This window comes from Empidonax traillii, unplaced genomic scaffold, assembly GCF_003031625.1.
Source record: "Empidonax traillii isolate 1590-97213 ecotype Southwest subspecies unplaced genomic scaffold, ASM303162v1 scaffold8:size5222938, whole genome shotgun sequence".
Lineage (NCBI taxonomy): Eukaryota > Metazoa > Chordata > Aves > Passeriformes > Tyrannidae > Empidonax > Empidonax traillii.
The window spans coordinates 4,588,407-4,609,052 of NW_020955201.1; the positions used below are offsets into that span (position 1 = coordinate 4,588,407).

Genomic DNA, 20,646 nt, shown 5'->3' on the forward strand with positions numbered 1-20,646 from the left:
ATTGAACTGAAAGATGATAAGAAACTGAGGCAGGGAGAAAAACAAACTTTAGGCATCATAATCATTGCAAAATTGCCTATGTAAGTGTCACAGAGTCACAGAATAGGTAAGGTTGGAAGGGACCACAGTAGGGCATCTGGTCCAACCTCCGTGTTCAAGCAGGGTCATCCTTGAGCACATGGTACAGGACTGCATCCAGACAGTTTGTGAGCATCCCCAGCGACAGAGACTTCACAATCTCTTTAGGAACTCTCTTCCTGTCATCTATGTTTTTTACACAGCAACTACACATGCACTGAACCCCACGCTCAAGTTCTCCAGATGCCCATGGGATTGAACCTTGAGGATCCAGATTTGCCTTTAGATGGAACTGGATTAACCTGGAGGTCAAGAGGCTTTCTGCACTAAAGTGCTGTAGGTACAACTAATTCATCTGACAAGAACACACCACAGCGCAGAGATACAGCTCTCCACACTGGCAGCAATATGTTGTTCAAGCACCCTTAGAATTCACAAGAGACGGGATTTATCAGGAATCTGAAGAATTAATGATAGGACAGGAGCATCAGATTAATACAGGAATATGGAGAGTGATAGGAATGCAGAGATTGGTCTGAGACAGGAGCTGCAAATTTGGAAGAGAGGTTATAGTACAAAACGCAATTGTTTTAAGGCCCTACAGAAAGATACAAGTAAAGGAAAAAAGTCAAGGGCAAGAACAGACAGAAGTTAGAGGAATTTTATTCCCTATCTGGAACAGACAAACCCCAAATGCCCTTCCTTGACCTCCATGAGTGTTTCTCTTCTCAAATTCAACTACTATTGGATACTGAGGATAATAAAGTTAGCCAATACAGATTAAAAAAAAAAAATGCCCTCACTTTTCAGTAGATCAAGACCTCAAGCCTCTTTTTTGGTTTTTATTTTCTATATAGCTGATCTGCAGGGTCCACCAGTACCTGGGACAGCCTGATGAGCAAGACCTGAACAGTGTGAAAGGGAAATAAGATGTTTGTCTTTTTTTTTACAACTGGACCATAAAATTTTAATGACAAGTCTCCTCAAAGAAGATACAGCTTCTACTAAGCAACCAATGATTCTTCCTTTCTCCCTTAGACAAAAAGCATCTGAGAGTCATACTCAACATCCTCTCAGATGAAGATGGTCTAGCAGACTGACTTCCCAAGTAGTAACAGGCCCATGACAGTGGTTTGTCACGGCATATGGCACGTAGAGGCCACCCATGTTTGTTTTACATACCTCTACATACAAACCTGCAAGCAGCAGGATATGCTGCACTCTGTAAGCTAAGGTATCTAGATGTACTTCAGCCTATGGGAACTCACCATCAAAATTCTTACAAGTTCCTTCCAGTTAAAACCCACACTTCCCTTTCTGCAGCATGATGCTGACAGTAGGATATTTTTTCAAAATAATTTGGGTGCTAATGAGGTCATATAGGTGTCTCTAAACCCACTCAAGTTTCATGAAAGTATCTGGTTTTGCATGAGCAGCAGGAACTTCAAATATTTAGAGAGAAGAGGTACAGATTTGACCTTGTGAAAAAGCGTCAAAAAGCAGTGAGAGCTGCAATCTCCCAGTTCACACCTCTCATGGGCAAATAGAGACAGAGTTCAACAACACACCGCAAAGCAGTATATTCTGACTGGTCAAGATCTTCCTACCCTTCTCTTCAAATTAGAAATCACATAGCAACCTTGCAGAACACCCTGTAGAGAAAGTATCTATTCAAAAGACACTTCAAGGCAATACAAACCTGTGCCACTCACTGTGATTAGTCAAGGAATCCAGGTTGCTAATCATAGGACATTGGTTACCATTCAAAACAAAGAGAAAATTAACATTAATTATTAATTTGTCTTCCTTCTTACTTAGAGACACCTAAAGAAATTTAACACATTTTTGGTTCTTCCATCATAGTCCATTCAGATCTGTACGGTAAATGACACATAGGGTGGCATGTCTTTGGATTAAAGGTATCCTCATTTTTTAAGAAGTAGCATTCTGCTTTAACTGACCTTAACTGAAAAAAACAAAATAAAACTTAACTCAATCAAAGCAAATGAAACAAGTTTCACTGCATGGTGAATATTTTCTACAAAAAGCTGCAGCCAAAGAATTTCACATTCAAAATAAAGAACTCTATGGAACTCACATCAAAATACAGAATAAACTATTAACCAGGTATATGGTTAAGTTATTCCAGTACATGCTCTTTCAAAAACACTTGTAACATAACCGGTCTAATAAATAAAAAGAAGGAAGAATTTCTGTGCTAGAATCCAGGAAAGAAAAAAGAGACCCATTCTGAAATTTATTCAGTTTTTCTCATAAACTGCAGCCATATTTGTAAAGATTTACACACTATATATTTTATTGTTTGCTCTAATGCTTACTGTCAGCACTATATTTCTGACGATTCAAATTTGTTGTTCGTTCTGCATTCTGTTGCTTGACTGGTTCTTGTGACAGCTAAGAGAGAAATACCCAGGGAAAACAGAGACGCTAATATGTAACTGAATTTCTTCTAATGATGATTTGATCTGACGTTTGATTAACTGTAACGTTTCAAAAAGGGTTGCCTACAACAGGTTTGTTTAGACATACCATTGGACATACCAATCCTCATACTTTGTACACCTAATCACATTAGGAAAAACCACGTGGTTTCCATATGGGCAAAATCCCTCCAAACGTTGTTGCAGTCTGTGAAACGACTATTACAGTGGAACCAGTGAGACACTTCTGCATTACATCTAAGTCAGAAGAGAGTGCCAGGCACCTCCAAAAGCTGTCTGGATAGTAATAGGTTCGCCTGTCACTTCTGAGCGTCTGTCTTCCATATTTTTCACACCTCTGGTGGAGGTACTGGACACCACAGTTGAAAGATGACCATCAAAATGTGAACAACAGACAGTTCTCTGTTCCAGCACAAAACACTTAATTTGCTGATTTTTTTGGGCTGATTGACCACAGGCATCCAGAAAATTAAAAGCTGTCAATAAAAGTCTGTGGTAATTTTGGAGTACGTATTACTTACCAGTGCCAAAACTCTCCTCTCCACAAAGTGAACAACGTCCAGAGTCCATGAGATTGGAAAAGTATCTCCATCCTGCTGGTGTCTCATACACAGGAACCTTCATTACTTTTGCCACTCTGGAATAAAACATCACATGATTAAGACAGTGCTTTTCTTATATACAATATGAGGTCAGTTGAGGAATATTCTAGGTCTCGCTACACCTCCTAACAGCTGGGCTATAAGTTAAAAAAAAACCCAAAAAATATCAACAACACTGTTCAAAATTGATCCTTGTCTCAGAACCTAACTTCAAACAGAACCCAGGTGTGTTTATACACTAAGTGTAGTATTTTGGAAAATGTAGGACCTTACCTCAGTAGGCTTTACCAGTATCTTTCTCTTCTTATTGAGAAATAAATAGTTAACTCTAGATACACAGTTTTGTTATACCAATATTTTTAATGAAAGTTAAAGTATCATGTTGAAGTACCTTCCCTTACAAAATACAGGTGATCAAAATCAATATGCTTGGAAGACATTTGTACTTCTGTTAATGTGATCAAAGCCAAGACAATAGAGGGATGTTTCCATGATACAGAACATCCTTTAAAAACCTTTCCCAGTCTAAGACTGAGTTTGAACAAGAACTGTTCCCTAATTTTCCCTGTCTCCTCTGACACGAGATGAGCTCTCTCACTATCTGGGAAACGTGCCAGTATTTTCAAGAACCAAAATTAACCGCCATATAATCTGGATGTGTGTTTCTCTTCCCCAGGTTGTTAACTGGTAACTATGCATATTATAAGCTATAATGAAAAAAACCTTTTTATTGGCCTAAAAAACTAGAAAGAAAGAAAACTCACCCAACAACTCTAAAGAACTCACCACCAAGATGGGATTTATGCTGAATGAATATTACCAATCTTCTGGGTTCTAATTATATTTGCTGGGTTTCACTGTGTGCCTAGGATTTTCAGGACCAACTCTTTTATAATATGAAAAATAAGAACTGAGATATAGTGAAGCAATCTGATCAACTAACAAGGACCTTATGATTGCTCCAGCATTCATACCTAACAAACATTTCTTAAAGCAAGAAAAGTTAAGTAATTTTAACTGCAGTCAAGTCCAGGTAAAGTAGACCAATCAAAGCTGGATTCAGTGCACTTAACACAATCCACCCAGAAGTTACATGTCAAGGTGAAAGCAGTCTCTGATAACAGAGACACCTGTTTCTTGATGATACAGCACTCTGTCCTAAATTAGGCACATAAAGTAGATGGGATGAACTGACTAGATACGCCAGCACTAATCCTTTCAAAAACTACATAAATGACAGAATCATCAAGGTTGTAAGAGACCTCAAAGATCATCTAGACCAAACATCAACCTAGAAGGACCATAATCCCTTCTGGTCCCACATCCAGAGGCCCCTTGAACGTTTCTGGAGATGGTTACTCCACCACCTCCATCAGCAATTTATTCCAATACATTCCAATGTATAACCTTTCCAATATCCAACCAGAACCTTCCCTCACAAAACATAAGGCCATTTGTTTTTGTCCTTTCACTTGAGACATGGAAGGAGAGACCAATCTTTATCTCAGTGCAACTTCTTTTCAGGTAGCAGAGAGCAGTAAGGTTCCCCCCCAGCTTCCTTTTCTTCAGGTTAAATAAGCCCAGGTCTCTCAGCCACTACTCATATGCCTTGTGCTCCAGACCCTTCATCAGCTCCACTGCTTTTTTCCAGACTTACTTCAGCACCTCAATGTCCTCCTTGTAGTGAGAGGCCCAGAACTGAATCCAGGATTCAAGGTACGGCTGAGTACAGGGGGACAATCACTGCCCTGGTCCTGCTGGCCACACTATTGCTGGCAAAGGCCAGGATACCATTGACCTTCTTGGCCACCTGGGCAAGTGATCTTGGCCACTGCTGGATCATGCTCAGCTGCTGTCTCAGCGCTGCGCTCCAGTGCCTTTTCCGCCAGGCAGCTTTCTAGCCACTCTTCCCTCAGTCTGCAGTGCTGCCTGGGGTTGTTGTGACCCAAGTACAGGACCCAGTACTTCGCATTATTAAATCTCGTGCAACTGTCCTCAGCTCATCGATCCACTCTGTACAGACAGGTCTGCAAACCCTTTATACCCTCCAGCAGTTCAACACTCCTGCCTGACTTGGTGTAATTTGTGAACTTACTAAGGGTGCACTCAATCCCCTCATACAAATCATTGTTAAAGATGTTAAAACAGGATCAGCCCCAGTCCCGAGTCCTGGGGAACAGCACCATTTGTGACCAGCCACTAAATGGACTTAGTCCCATTCACAGTGGTAAGTGGTGACATGACAGTTCAGCCCTTAAGTATTGTCTCTGAAGTTTTTGTATTGTTAACCAGCACTGATATTAAGTCCCCAAAGAAACATTTCTTTCATTAAGAAATATCCATTGCTATACACATTTCCTCCTATTTAGCCTAGGTGTTAATTTTTGTACTTACATCCTACATCTAAAAAGAGTAATTTTAAAATGAGATAGAGTAACCATTGCTGATATCTATTTTAAAAGAGCTAAATATGTACATGAAGAAAAAAGTATTATCAAAATGGTTAATCCTAAACTGAGCCTTCATATGTCTAGTTCAGAGGTAGAGGTAGGTGTATACCTCCTTGTGTTTATATAGCACTATACATTTTATGGACTCTCAGAAAGGCTGCTGCATAAGGGTGGTTTCACAGAATAGGTTTCTGTCTGGCTCTGTAAAAAAATCAAGAACATAAAAGGATTTAATCTCGGTATGACAGTAACTGCAAGCTGAAAACAGGACTGTACTGCCAAAAAAATAAAAAACAATAAACCAGAAAATAATAGCTAACATGCTGGAAGAACAAAACCAGTTCTCTCGAGGTAGTCTAACAATACAGTAAGGTTATGTTTGCTTGCACAAATGTTCCCATATCCCGGTACTGTTTTGGAGAAGGAAATAATTTCCCTTTCCCTTTTCTGTATTCCCCTGGTCTGAGGATAAACAGTCTAACAATGAACTTAGTTTGACCGGGCACCAAAAGCTTCCAGAGGTTCTAGTAGTTTTCAAACTGCACTAGGCTACCACTGAAAATACAAATGTTATTTCTGTCGGCATGCTTCTTTTTTATTGACATTTTGCTGAAATAAAGAATCATCGCTGGAAGTCTAAATAAGTGCAGAATGTGCCTTTATGCAACCTATTCAAGGCAAATGACCACCCCAGAAAACATGAGAAGGGTTCCAACATGAAGATACAAAAATTCTCAAAGCTGCATACTCAGAGAAATAATGTGCTGCATCAGATCAAATAAATTATCACACAAAATACAGGAAAACACCCTCAGAGGAAGGAAATTAATATGTGACTGTGAAATTACTAGATCTTCAAAGCCAGGGAAAACAGAGATAAGACACAGGAAACGGGAGGTGTTTTTTTTTTTAATGTTCCTACATCTGCTTCTTTCTAAACAAAAAATGTGACTGGTATTACTTCAGTGGGGAGAAATTTAAAAAATACATATAACCTTCACAGAATCATAGAATTAACTGGGTTGGAAGAGACCTCTGAGATCATCAAGTCACACCCTTGATCCAACCCCACCGTGATCACTAGATCATGGCACTCAGTGCCACATCCAGCCTCATCTTAAAAACCTCCAGGGATGATGAATCCACCACCTCTCTGGGCAGGCCATTCCAATGCCATTCAATCTCTCTGTAAAGAACTTCTTTCTAATATCCAACCTATAATTTACCAAAACTTTTTACTTTACCAATCTGCTTTTTTGTAAACAAAATTACTAAAATTCAGTCACAAAAGCCAGGTTTTTGTTTAAAGAAGTTCCATCTGAGACTGGCAGAATCCCTGTGGATGAAAATTTGAAAATTAGTTTCTAGGTACCACTGAATGTTTCCAGCACTATTTCATGCAGCATATGGCTTCATGACAAGTTTTATAGATGTTAGGCAAAAAAAATGCTTAGGATGAGGGTTTTAGGAACTTGTAATTCTGCAAGAACAAATGCTGATAAGTCACAGTAAGGATTTTTATCTATAACAAATCATAGACCGAATAATTACCTTCTACTATGTTTTTAGCAATGTACCTTCACAGGACAGTTCAAACAAGACTATGTATGTACAGGTTTTCAAGTTTCTCTTCTCTTTCCAGCTTTCACTGGAATCCTTAAATTTGGGAAATCAGAAAGGAAAGTCAAGTGGTTAAGAAAAAGAGTTTTACCTATATGAGATCTCTTGATGAGACAGAATACTGCTTCTCTCAGAAAGAGAGTTTTGAATCTAGTACTGCAAAAGGTTTATATCTTCCAGAGGTCTCACTCAACAGCACAAATTTTGTATGTCCTTACATATATGTATAAGGATTTACATATAAGATACTGATGCAGCAGTGCACCTGTAAGGCTCTGACTTCTTGGGTTGCAGGTATTAGCTGTCAAAAGGCCTGACTTGATAGATGGAATACGGTTCCAGAGCAATTTAAAATAAAAACTGGAAAAAAGTATGCCCTATGAATAGGTTAATTTACCTTGCCTGTCTGAAGTAAAGGCATTCTATTTATGTCTAACCACACAGTTGATATACCTGTGTTTATATGTTCATGAGTATGAACTATGTAGAAAGAATACAACTGACCATAGATGTTCTGCTTCTTGTCATCTTGGACATTTAATGGGACTGACTTCAAAGTCAGTAGTGTAGTGTAAGTGCTCACTACATCAATGAGATTACACAATAAAGATTCTTCAATCTGTGTGTAGCACTAATTAGCTCTTGTTAGACTAGGAAACAGAGAATTTACCCTGGTAACTAAACTGGAAATTAATGACCTTAGTTATTCTGACCATATTAGAGCTAGGGGTGTTTATGATCCCAGTATGTTGAAATACTAATTAAGGGGAAAAAGATAAATCAAAGAAGAGTGGACTGTACTTTTTGCAATTACACATATTATTTAAAACTATATTTTGTGAATTTAAAAAGAGTAGGAGTAGATGCTTTTAATGTGGAGATAACAAAATGAGTTAAAATCAGAATAAAAATTATTGTACCATTATATAGTTAAATTTGTCCTCCTACTGTACAGTTTCACTGTCATTTTTATTTTGAAGAACTAGTCCCACACTACCTGTACTGACAGCCCTCTTTTTATTCAAACTTGAGGAAATTGAATACAATGCAACCATGAGAAGCAGTTTCATCCCAAGAAAACAGATTTATTGGAGAGTTTAGTACAAAACCAGAACTGTTAAGCCAATTCTTGAACTCTACAATAAGTCTTACCTAAGCATGAGCTGGCCAGTTCATAATAAAGGTAATAATGAACATAATTATAGCCTTCATAATAAAGATCAGGATTTTTACAAATTTGCTGACAGATTTTAAAAAAAAATTAACAGCTAACATTGCTCCTTCTGCACCAGGCAACTGAACTACTAATTGTACAGCTGCATATCTGAATATCCCATGTTTTCTTCCTTATACTTCATAGCCACCTGCATGTTACCTAACTAGAAAAATAGAGGGTATAGGACTCTTGATAGTCCACATTATTTTCCTTGGAATTACAGTAAAAATACTACTGTGTATATTGTGTAAAAAGGTAACTTTCCATTAAAAAATGTTATTTTATTTACAAGTGTTAATATCCTTGTGTTACCTTTCTTTAAGTTTTCAGTAGAAACAACAGACTATTTTTTACAGGTGGGCTAATAAAGCAAAGTGGTCCTTGAGAGTATCTCCCAGACACCGTAGTCTTGCACTAGCAAAATATCTCTGAAATCAGCAGAATTACCCTGACTTACATTAACAAAAGTCAGAGGGAAGTTTTCTCCAACTTAATCTATATAATGCCACAAAAACAATACAAGTCATTCAGATACAATAAATGGCCTGCAGCAAGCTGACTTTCTTCTGACTTTCTTGTGAAAATCCAAGAATAGATCAGTCAATCAAACAAAATTTTCCTGCCAAAGTTTGTGATGCTTGTTCACCACAAAGATAAAGGTCACAACACTGGGGGAAGGGTTTTCTTTGACAGGTCTCATGAACTTGTAATGATGCAAATGACTGGCTAGAGCTTTGCATTGCAGGTGAAATGCTAGCATAAATTGGGGTAAACTGTCTAGGGTAAACTGCAGCATCACATTAATTGTGGAGTCTTAACTTGGAGGAAGAAATAGATATTAATAAAAAAAACCACTAGAGAAGCAGCTATTGCATGCCCTTGTCCCCTACCTTCCACCACCTTACGCAGGTATCAGCTGACGTGTGGAAGATGCTCACAGACACCTCGGTGAACAGGCTCCAAAACACAGAGTGGTGTTCCATGGACACAATTATTTTCAATCCTACTCCTCTCTGTGATGCCAGACAAGGTACTGTAATTTAGAGACCAGCAAGGCTTACTCTGCAGAAGGGTAAGCACTGTCAGGCCCTAACAATCAGGAATTGAAGGAATTTGTGGGACAGACATGAGGGCCACTGAAGGGTAGTGTGTGGCAGCAGCATTTGATAAGAGATCAAACCTCTGTAAAGGTTTCTTTCTAAGTTACAATGGCTATAGAAGAAAAAGGTTCACCACTGGGTCTTCTAAATCTCTCCTTAGCCACTAAAGTGGCCTGTGTTATCTAATCTCCAGCTGATAAAAATCCTCATTTGATTTAAGGTCTGAAGCATATTTTATTTCAAAGACAAGACTATGATTTGACTGAACTTAAGAAAACTTGTTTTGTTTTCCACCTCGGTAGTCTTTCTTCATGAAAAGAATCAAAGGTATCTCAAGTAACCACCTGCATCTGATTTATCAAAAAAATAATTTCTCTAGCTGAAAATAAGTCTAACCTTAGCATACAAATCTTTGTATCTGATATTTTACTGCTTGTATTGTTTGATTTTTTTTTTCTAACACTCTGGATACTTCTGAGATCAACACAACTGATTTATGTTTGACACGTTATTTTTCCATCCCTTTAATAAAAATCTGTTTGGGCTGGTTTATAACTATATAATATGGACTTTGCCTTCAGGACTTGCAACCAGACCCATGCTTTAATGGGCTCATTCTTTTGGAGTACCCTCTTCAACATTCAGATTTCATTTGAAAAAAAAAAATATATATACTTTATTGACACCATATTAATTGCCCTTGTAGTCACCAAGTACCTAGCCCACTCTCACTGTATAATGTTTCCACCTGTTCTTCTGTGGTCTCCTCTTCCTGATGCTTCAGAGGTCTTTGCCATTTCATTTTTCATCTTCTGAAGTCTAATTCAGCTCACCTTTGGCCAGTTCTCTCTTCATTCTTATTATTTCTCAAGATGCAAGAGTCATGAACTAAATGATTTTAACATCTATTTTTAATCCCATCTGTAAGTCTACTCTTTTTATCTGTGCAACTCCAATAGACTGTGAGAAATTCACAGCAGTAGCAATGACAGCATCAGCACTGGCACCAAATATGAAATAGATATTCTCCTTCTGGATGTTTTCACTCTGTCTGTACCACCTTCCCTTAAAAGGCTTCAACTGCATATTGTGCAAAGAGCAGAACTAAAACAGTCACCTCCCTTATATGGTCAAGTATTACAGTGTTACTCCTTCCCAGTTTTTAATTTATTGAGTAAAAAAGCAGTGGAATGCTAAGCCCTCGCAGACAACACAGATAACCAGGACACACCACTAAGATGTAAGCCATCATGTTTGGCAGAGAGGCTGTCAGGAGCATAAGGCAGAAAAAAAATAGCAGACAAGTGCCTTTACTTTTTCCTTTCTAGCATGCTATGTCTCACAAAGAACAATCACAGCAACAGAAATCAATAAAGAAAAAGCATCTGAAGGCACTTTAATTACAAAGGATCTAAAAAATTTAGCGTTTTCTTTGTTTTGCTTCCTCCCAACCCTTGCAAAGCTTTAACCAAAGTACTTATGCAGCTGGACTGAAGGTATGCTGAGTCAAGCTCTGGTGTTCAGGAGTAGTTTCTGTCCTGAACACTGGTAACTTTAGGTGGATTTTTTTAGATGACAGTAGTTGGGAGGACAGTTATGGAATAATAATAATTGCAGAAATCATCAATAAATTCTAATTAGGACTTTGAACTGACTGTCAGTGGAGCCTCATAGCACTCATGAAACATAACTGCAGTGCCAACTTACTGATCCAATATTGTGTCCTGCCTCTCAGGCTCACACTGGGCTTTATGTTTGAAATCTTTCAACAGGAAAAACTAAAAATTACCCTAGCAGAAAGGCAAAGTCATAGGATCACAGAGTAACAGAATCACAGGATGGGATGGGTTAGAAGTGACCCTAAGGATCATCTTGTTCCAGCATTCCTGTCACGGGCAAGGATGCCACCCACTGGATCGCATTTCTCCAAGCCCCACCCAACGGCTTTGAACAGTTCTAGGAATAGGGCATCCACAACTTCTCTGGGCAACCTGTTTCACTGCCTCAGTACCCTCACACTAAAGAATTTCCTCCTAATATCTATTCTAAATATCTCATATTTCAGTTTAAAACCACTCAACCTTGTCTTGCCACCATCTGCCCATGTCAAAAGCTGCTCTCATTCTTTTCATGAGAGTTCTTTAAGCACTGGAAGGCTGCAATGAGGTCTCCCTGCAGCCTCTTCTTCTCCAGGCTGAACAACTCCAGGTCTCTCAGCCTGACTCCATAGGAAAGGTGCTTCAGCCTTCTGATCATCTTTGTGGCCCTCCTCTGGACCCACTCCAATGGGTCCACACCTTTCTGGTGCTGAGGACTCTAGGGTTGGACGCAGTACTTCAGGTGGGATCTCGCCAGGGCACAGTAGAGGGTGAGCATCAACTCCCTTGACCTGATGGCTACTCATCATTTGATGCAGACCAGGATGTGCTTGGCTTTCTGGGCTGTGAGCACACGTTGCCAGCTCACGTCCAGCTTTTCATCCACAGGAACTCACATGTTCTTGTCCACAGGGTTGCTCTCAATGAGTTCTTCTCTCAGTGTGCACTCATGTTTGGGATTGCTCTCATCCAGGTGCAGCACCTTGCCCTTGGACTTGTGGAATCTCATGGGGTTCTGATAGGCCCACTTCTCAAGCTAGTCCACACCCACTTTGATGGCGTCCCTTCCTTCTGTTGTGTCAATTGCACCACTCAGATTTGTGTCATCTGCAAATCTTCTGAGAGTGCACTCGACCTCACTGTCAATGTCACTGATGAAGATATTGAAGAGCACTGGTCTCCAGACAGAGCCCTGAGGGACTGCACCCGTCACCAGCCCCCACTTGGACATAAAGCCATTGACCACAACTCTCTGGCTGCATCTACCCGGCCAATTCCTCATCCACTAAATAGTCCATCCATCAAATCCACTGCCTTCAATTTGGAGATAAGATGCCATGTGGGATCATGGCAGAGGCATTACAGAAAACTAGATACATTGACATCTGTTGGTCTTCCTTTGTTGGTCTTCCCTTGTTAGCTATTGTAGTCACTCTACAAGGCCATCAGACTGGTCAGGCACAATCTGTCCTTAGTAAAGCCATGCTGGCTGCCTTGGATTGTCTCCTTGTCTTGCATGTGCCTTAGCATTGCTTCCATGAGGTTCTGCTTCATGATCTTCCCAGGCACAGAGGTGATGTTCATCAGTCTGTAGCTCCCCATGCCTTCCTTTCTCCACTTTTTAAAAACAGGACTGATGCTTCCCTTTTTGCAGTCACCAGGGACTTTGCCTGACCACCATGACCTTTTGAGTATGATGGAGAGTGGCTTGGTAACAACATAAGCCAACTCCCTCCAGACCCTGGAATGCATCTCATCAGATCCCATAAACTTGTGCCTATTTAGCTTTATCAAGTGGTCCTCACATTTGCTCTTTGCTGAAAGTGGCAGAAACTTCACTCCTGCAATCCCCACTCGAATGTTCAGGGACTTGAGAAACAGGGGAAGCCTAAGGTGAAGACTAAGGTGAAGAACTTACTGACTGCCTCAGACTTCTCCATATCTTTTTTCACCAGTTCTCCCTCCTCATTTATTGAGGTGGGAACACTGTCCTTGGTCTTTCTTTTCTGACCTGTGTTCTTACAGAATCCTCTCTTATTATTCTTCAGATCCCTTGCCAAGTCCCATTCCATCTGTGCCTTAGCTTTCCTGACCCATCCCTACACATCTGAACCATATCTCCGTAGTCTTTCCTAGTCACCTGTCCCTGCTCCCACTGGCTGTGCATTTCTTTCTTATTCCCCAGTCTGAGGAGCAGATCCTTGCTCAGCCATGCCAGTGTCTGTCCTGCACTGCTTGATTTCCTAAACACGGGGATGGAGAGCTCTTGTGTGCTAAGAAAAGTGGTCTTAAAAGAGTTGCCAGCTCTGGTATGCTCCTCTGTCCCTAAGGACAGTTTCCCATGGGATCACATCCACTAACTCTTTGCACAGCTGGAAGTTTCTTCTTCTAAAATTCAGGGTTCAGGCTTTGCTCTTTGCCAGGCCCATGTTCCTCAGGATCATTAACTAACCCCCGGCATGGTTGCTACAGCCTAGGCTGCCTCCAGTCTTAACCTCCCTAATGAGTTCATCCACACTGGTCCATGTCCAGTAATGCTTCTCTTTTGTTGGTTTCTCTAATAAATCCTATAAGCGATTTATCTTGCTTGTATCTTGCAATTGAGTGTCCCTGGTGGTGCAGTGGCTAAACCACAGCGTTGTCATCGCTGAGATCTGGGTTCGATTCCCGGTTAGGACACTCCCCGGGCAGATGGAGCTCGCTAGCCCTGTAAGGCAATCCATCTACGTCCTGAGGACCTCGCTGCCACCGTCCAAGTGTGCTTGGCTCCGGTAGATGAACCTCAGGATTAAAGGGTGGGCTCAGTTCCGCGCACACTGTGTCTCACCTAAAAAATCCAATGCGCAGGCTGGAAGGTGTAAAGACCTTCCCCGGTTCTTCGTTCGCGAAGAGACTGGCCATTAATCTTGTAATACAAAGCATCTACACATACATACTAGAAACAGCTACATGGAACATGTCGATGTTCAGCACAGTGACCACCATACTCAAGGACTGCTGTGTGGAATACCAGCTGCTTTGCTTTAAAACTCTAAACCAACAAATTTAAAACTTAGTATCTTCCTTTGGGTCCTTCAAGTTCATTAGACTTTATCTGTCTCCCTTGGGAGCAGACTTGAAAAGGCTTGCACCATCACAAGGGTGATTAGAACACTCATCAGGGAATTCAGGCTCCCAAACACCCACAGAGAGGCCCTGCAGTCAATCATATTCTTTGTTGTCACCTATAGGTCATGGTGTGAACACACAGCTCTGTATTTCAAACCAAGTTTTCCTATACAGGCTCTGGAACAGCTCAGTCAAATGTTACAAGCACCTGGTGCAACAAATCAAAAAGGCAGCACGTTTAAAAGTACTTGATACATTTACAAAATAATACAAAACTAATTTGTGTCGCAGTCCCAACAGGCAACTTTCTGATTCAATCCCAGGTAGTAAAAGCAAATTCATGTGCCTAATTCCATAACCAGCTACAGAGCCAGGGGAGTACTGCAGAACTGAAATGCATTTGTAAGTAGGCTAACAGCTTCAGCACAGCTCTGCTTTGCATCTCTGAGACAAAGTGCTGCAGAATGCTACTGCCTCCTCCCTGCTCTTCAGGGAGTAAGTGGTCAAAGTAAAAATAGCCACCATGGTTCCTTGCTGAGTCTGCTTTTGCCTTCAAAACTAATGTGATAATCCTGTCCACTATGAGCAGGAGCTGCAAGGGTACTTTTTATGGGCACTGTACTTTAGCCTAGTCTCACTAATTTGCTGTGAACTGCCACTGATGCAGAACTCACTGGTGAACAGGGATGATAAATGCACCTTTAACAAATACACAAAGCAGATGGCATGCAGAACTTGAATTTTTCACCCCATATTTGCAGATGCTGCAAATAGGTTATTGTCGTAGTGATCAAAACACCAAATTACTGCCAATGTTAAAACTATCAAGAGCATGCAAGTTACATATGTATCATCACAGTGAGATTGTTACCATCCTCAACTTGTGAGCACAAGTCATTAAAGAATCTGTTTTCTGGGAAGTTATCTTACTTTTAAAAAGTCAGAAGAACTTTTCAGAAGTTACTTTTTACCAATATACAGCCTTAGATTTTAAGACCCTGAGTACAGCTTTGGCTTATAAATTCCTCTCTGGAGTCGGGATGATAATAGTCTTAGCAATGAGATTCCACAGGGAAAAAAGTTCTCTGCGAAACTGTGTTTAATTCAATTTAACTGAAGTTTGTACATACATAAACTAAGAACTATCCTTCTTTTCAAGGAAATACAGCCCCTTAAAAAATCTCACCATAAAAGACTGGATTTTATCATAAGCTCCTCAATTCAGACAGGAAACTGGTCAGTAAGTCTGTGGCATCTGTTTCTGTTCAGTCAGACTATCATGATATAGACAGTGCTGTCAGCATGAAAGCACTGTAGGTCAGACTACAAAACACACAATTCTTTGCAGTCTCCAAAAAAAACCTAAAAAAACCCCAAAAAAACCCCCCAAAAAAACCCACAAAAACAAACAAACAAACAAACCAACCAACCAAAAAAAAAAAAAAAAAAAAACAGCATAGATTTTAGCTTGGAGCAGATCTTGGATCTTCAGAAAGGAATCAGAAATGGACACAATTACTAGATGACAGATTTTTACACAATAACAAAGAAATGTAACTGAATACTGGTTCAGTGGTGTTTGCTATGAGTAGAGCTACTAAGGACCACTATGTTATTCACCTAAAACAAATACATTAGTAGGTCAAGAAAAAAAAATATTCCTGCCTTTTTTAAAAAGAAAAAAAGTTCATTTAATCATAATGCAAAACCTTTAATTTTAGATGAAGTATTTGTGCTCTTATTACAATCAATGGAACCAGGTTTTATGTGAATTCACATTTAACTGCTAGAAATTACTCTCAAGTACTTTTTACCAGGAATTAGTTGAGTGTAAAACTCCTTTTCTAAACTATTAATAATTTTACCTTTTCAAACTCCTTACATTGCCAGCTTTTCTTTCTCTTCCACTGAACGACAAAATCTCTTCTCTTTATCTTTTCATTATCTTCTACTGAATGATAAAATTCAGAATGAATCCCCTGTGTTTAAAGCTAACCCAGACTGCCAACTTGTATGTCTGTATCTGGACTGAGTTTGCTAAGAGCAAGCATTTATTTTAAGTGCTATATTTACAATAGTGATCTTTTCTGCTGTGTGTGAGTCAAAACACAGACATGACAGCATGGGAATAAACAAGAAAGACCAGAAACAAGTCTGCAGCATTTTTCAGGGGCAGCTCTGCAAATTTTGTAGCCAATATTTTTGTGGGAGAAGAGGACTAGTGTGATAGAAGTCCTGCTGGATACTCACTCACCTCTGAAGGTGCAAATAGTGTATGCCACATTGAGCAACTGAGCATGGTTCAGGTATCTGTAACCTCACAGTGAAGAAGCTACCTGTAAATCAGGAAGCAATCTGGTCCCATCAGTGTGGTACTATGCCCCTGCTGGTTTCCTTCGAAGACCAGGTTTGGTGTTTTGCTAGCACAAACACATATGTAGATGGACTCTAGATAGTATCTCTGCACTGCTCTATATGATACCATGCGGACACATGGGCTTATCCAGGCTTCAGTGAAAAACACTGCACTGTGTGAAGCAGCCATTATTCAGGCTTTGCTGAATTAACTGCACTGTATCTTCCTTCACTGGAGCAGTGTTCAGAATGTTCTGAGTTGTGCTCTTCCTAACTCTTTCCCTTCCATGTCTTCTTATGTCTTTTTGGCCCTGCTCCATCACGCCAAACAAAATAGAGAAAAAGAAAAAACCCTGCAGTAATGGAAAAAAAAATACTTTTGTGCGAAATTTCTTTTTTCTATATTATCCATCCATTTATTTTTTTAATAAACTTTTACAAAAGGCTTTCATGTTTCCATTCAAATCTCTGGAAGTTCTCACGAGTCCAAAAGTTAAGTGTGCTTAATTATGTTGCTGAACTAGTACCAAGAAGCACAGGAGAAACACAGTATACTCCTTGCCCATTTTGTCTCAGGTATGGCAATACTCTTAGATGTGCTGAAGCATTACCAAGACTCTCATTCATTCATTAACAACAAACTTTTAATGTGCTGAACGATTCATTTGAAGAATTTAAAAAAAAAAAAAAAAAAAAAAGATATTGCCATGCTTTCCACAATTCTTTCAAGTGCAACAAAGAATTAACTGATATGATACAAATAACAAAGTTGTCTGAAAACTACGACATGTGGGACTTGATACATCCCTCATTTGATGATAGCTGCAAGGAAAGAAAAGGGCCTGACAGGTTAGTTCAAGCTGCAATTAAGTATTATTACAGCAAACTCAGCATGACAATCTACCACTACTTCATTTCAGTGAGATACAAGAACATAAATTAACTCTCTAATTATGCTGTCTGAGTGATACCCACCATAAAGACAATTTTTGCAAAGGAGCAAAGTGAGTTTTAAAACGGGCAAGGAACACACAGCTCACAGACTGGTAACAATGCCAATAAGATTCTCGAACTGACAAAAGCAAGCATGAATGAAGCATCTTAAGCCATCTAAATGATGGGAGAAAGAGAAAACCAAATCATACTTGTGCAGAGTTTTGGTAAAAAGAAGCAAAGAGAGCTTTAGCTGTACCTGATGGGGATTTGATTCACTTGAACAAGAGGCAGTAATCTCAGAGAACGATCAGCTCACAGTAGCATTCCTGAGAACATATGACTTTAGACAGCAGTTTCTTGTGTTTCTGAAGAACAGTCTACACAGGATTCTAACTAGAAGGTTAGAGGTTCTAACTGGGAGAGGTGCAGAATTAGGTCTTGATTCTGGAAGACTCAAGAGCCAAGCACTGGTGTCCCCAAGGGCTGACAACCAATACTGACTGGCCCACAAATGAGCTATCCTTGTCCCATCTTTTTTAAGAAATTGGTCTGCACCTGGGAAGAAAGATACCAAGAAAAATAAGACATTGGATGATTGCAGGGATAAACAACCCAACAGTGAGTGATCAGCCAGTCAGGAGCAGCTGCTAAAGAACCTAATTCTACAATTAACAAACAGATTGAGACCAAGCTAATTTCCTAACACAACTAAGCAGTAAGTGTATGGAGACATTTGCCATAGCTATATTATTGCTTTCTGCAATCACAAAATGGTTCTGCAGGCCTGTCAAAACACTCATAATTACACATACCACACCTGAGATCCACAGTGACAAATGAAATTTTAAAAAAAAGATCAATCTTTTAAGGAAATTTACAGACTGTTGCCTAGTCCACTCTATAATATTTTGGCAAATATGTTTGTTGCTTTATGTTGTAATAAATCACACTTGAACAGCAAAACTCTAATAAGTTTCATCAACAAAAAAGCCCATACTTCTTCTTATAAACTCAAATGACTGATGCAACTGATAAAAGTGATGAAAACATGAAGATTCTCACTGGTCTCCCATCCAAATCTGTTGGAGTAAAAAACTATTTATGCATTACAGTCATAACCTATATATATGGGAAACGTTTCTTCTTTTTAACATAAATAACACTCTCACCATGTATAATATGCGATTTCATGAAAATGCCATCATTGCCTTTGAAATGTACTTTTCCACAAACTCAGACTTACAAGTATGAAAACATCTAAAGTATTACAGTAACTAATCCTGATTTCAACTGTTTCTAAACGTATTGGAAAGCTTTGCATAAGATGCAGTCTGTGTAAGTCTTGTTTTATTACGGGTTTGTTTTCCTCAGCGTGTGGGATGTTAACAGGTGTAGTCATCATGATGTTCCACACCAAATGCTGTCTCATGTTGCTTTAGTCATCAGTTTGAGATTCAGATCCAAAATGCATAACTTCGCACTCTGTTTTGTAAACATTTCAAGAGTCAACTCCCAAAGGATGTATAACCTTCAGGACAGAGTGCCTGTGACTCCCTGCCTTGTGAACATTTCATTGTCCCCTTACACAAGCTTTAATAGAATTATTAGAAACAGCTGTTGACATATACAGTATCTGGATATGGCTGTGCTAAAAGTAAGGATAAAGTAAGAGACAAAAGCTGCTTTGCTACAGACAACTAGCAAACACCTGTTTCTATGAGTATATAATGAGTGAGAGATGTGCTTTGGCAGCAACATACCCCAAAAGAATTTTGTCTTTCACATAATAAAACCAGCTGGCATAGTGCTCAGAGTCCCTGTGAGGTGAAATTAGAAATATCTCAAGTTGGAAGGGACCCGTAGGATTACCAAGTCCAACTCTCTGCTCCATGCAAGATGACCTAACAATTAATGATATGACTGAGAATCATCCAGATGCTCCTTGAACTCTGGCAGACATGGTGCTTCAACCACTTCCCTGGGGAGCCTGTTGTAGTGACAAATTGCACATATATGTACTGTAGATCCACAGAGGATCTGAGGTTTGATTGCAAAGTTCATAGTAGTAATGAAGAAAAGTCCAACCATCTGGCAAGCATGTGGCCATGCTCTCCAGATGTACTGCAGTAATGCCTCAGGTCATTCATGCCCTTCCTTCCCTTCCTGGCTGAGACACAAGAATCTCTTTTCATTATTATTTCAGCATTCATATGCCTATTGAGTAAGTTAACTCCTCCTTGTCAGTAAATTAAAGGACAAAGGGAATGCATGGTGATCAGGTATGATGACTTCTAGCATTTAGTGAACTTTTACATAACAATTGTAATTCCTGTAAAGATTCCAAGTTTATTTTAGCTTCCAAATTCTGCCATGGCTCAGCAGCAGAAAGATTATGCCTTGTTTTGACAAAGATCCTGTTCACTTTTTTTCATGACTGCAACTAACTGTATTAGATGGTCTGCTCTGTTCCCAAGAGAATGACCCATGACTAGCTCAGCTGTACCAGCAAAGTCAGGGTTTTTTTAATATATATCCAGAAGAACAGCTGTCAATGCTATGTTGTAGTATGGCCTTGTTGAACTTCATTCCATTGGAGTCAGCCCATCTCTCCAGTCTATCCAGATCCCTCTGCAGAGCTCTCCTGCCTTCTGGCAGGTCGACACTCCCTCCCAACTTGGTGTCATCTGCAAATTTGCTGATGATGGACTCAATCCCCTCATCTAAATCATCAATAAAGATGTTAAACAGGACTGGGCCCAGCACTGATCCCTGGGGAACACCACTGGTGACTGGCCGCCAACTGGATGCAGCCCCGTTCACCAGCACTCTCTGGGCCCGGCCCTCGAGCCAGTTCCTGACCCAGCACAGAGTGCCCCTGTCCAAGCCATGGGCTGCCAGCTTTTCCAGGAGTATATTATGGGAGACAGTGTCAAAGGCTTTGCTGAAGTCCAGATAGACACATCCACAGCCTTTCCCTCATCCACCAGGTGGGTCACCTGATCGTAAAAGGAGATCAGGTTGGTCAGACAGGATCTGCCCCTCCTAAACCCATGTTGACTAGGTCTGATCCCTTGTCCATCCTGTAGCTGCTGTGTGATTGCACACAGGATGATCTGCTCCA

The 20,646-nt window shown here is 40.0% G+C and overlaps 1 protein-coding gene across 2 annotated transcripts in view; it reads right to left on the minus strand.

Annotated features, from left to right (window-relative positions):
* Positions 1–20,646, minus strand: part of PGM5 (phosphoglucomutase 5) — a 73,992-nt gene that overhangs the window by 19,738 nt on the left and 33,608 nt on the right. For both annotated transcript variants that reach the window (XM_027883637.1, XM_027883645.1), the window contains exon 7: positions 3,062–3,177. In XM_027883637.1, the coding sequence (XP_027739438.1) occupies positions 3,062–3,177 (116 nt within the window). The remainder of the gene's footprint in view (positions 1–3,061; positions 3,178–20,646) is intronic.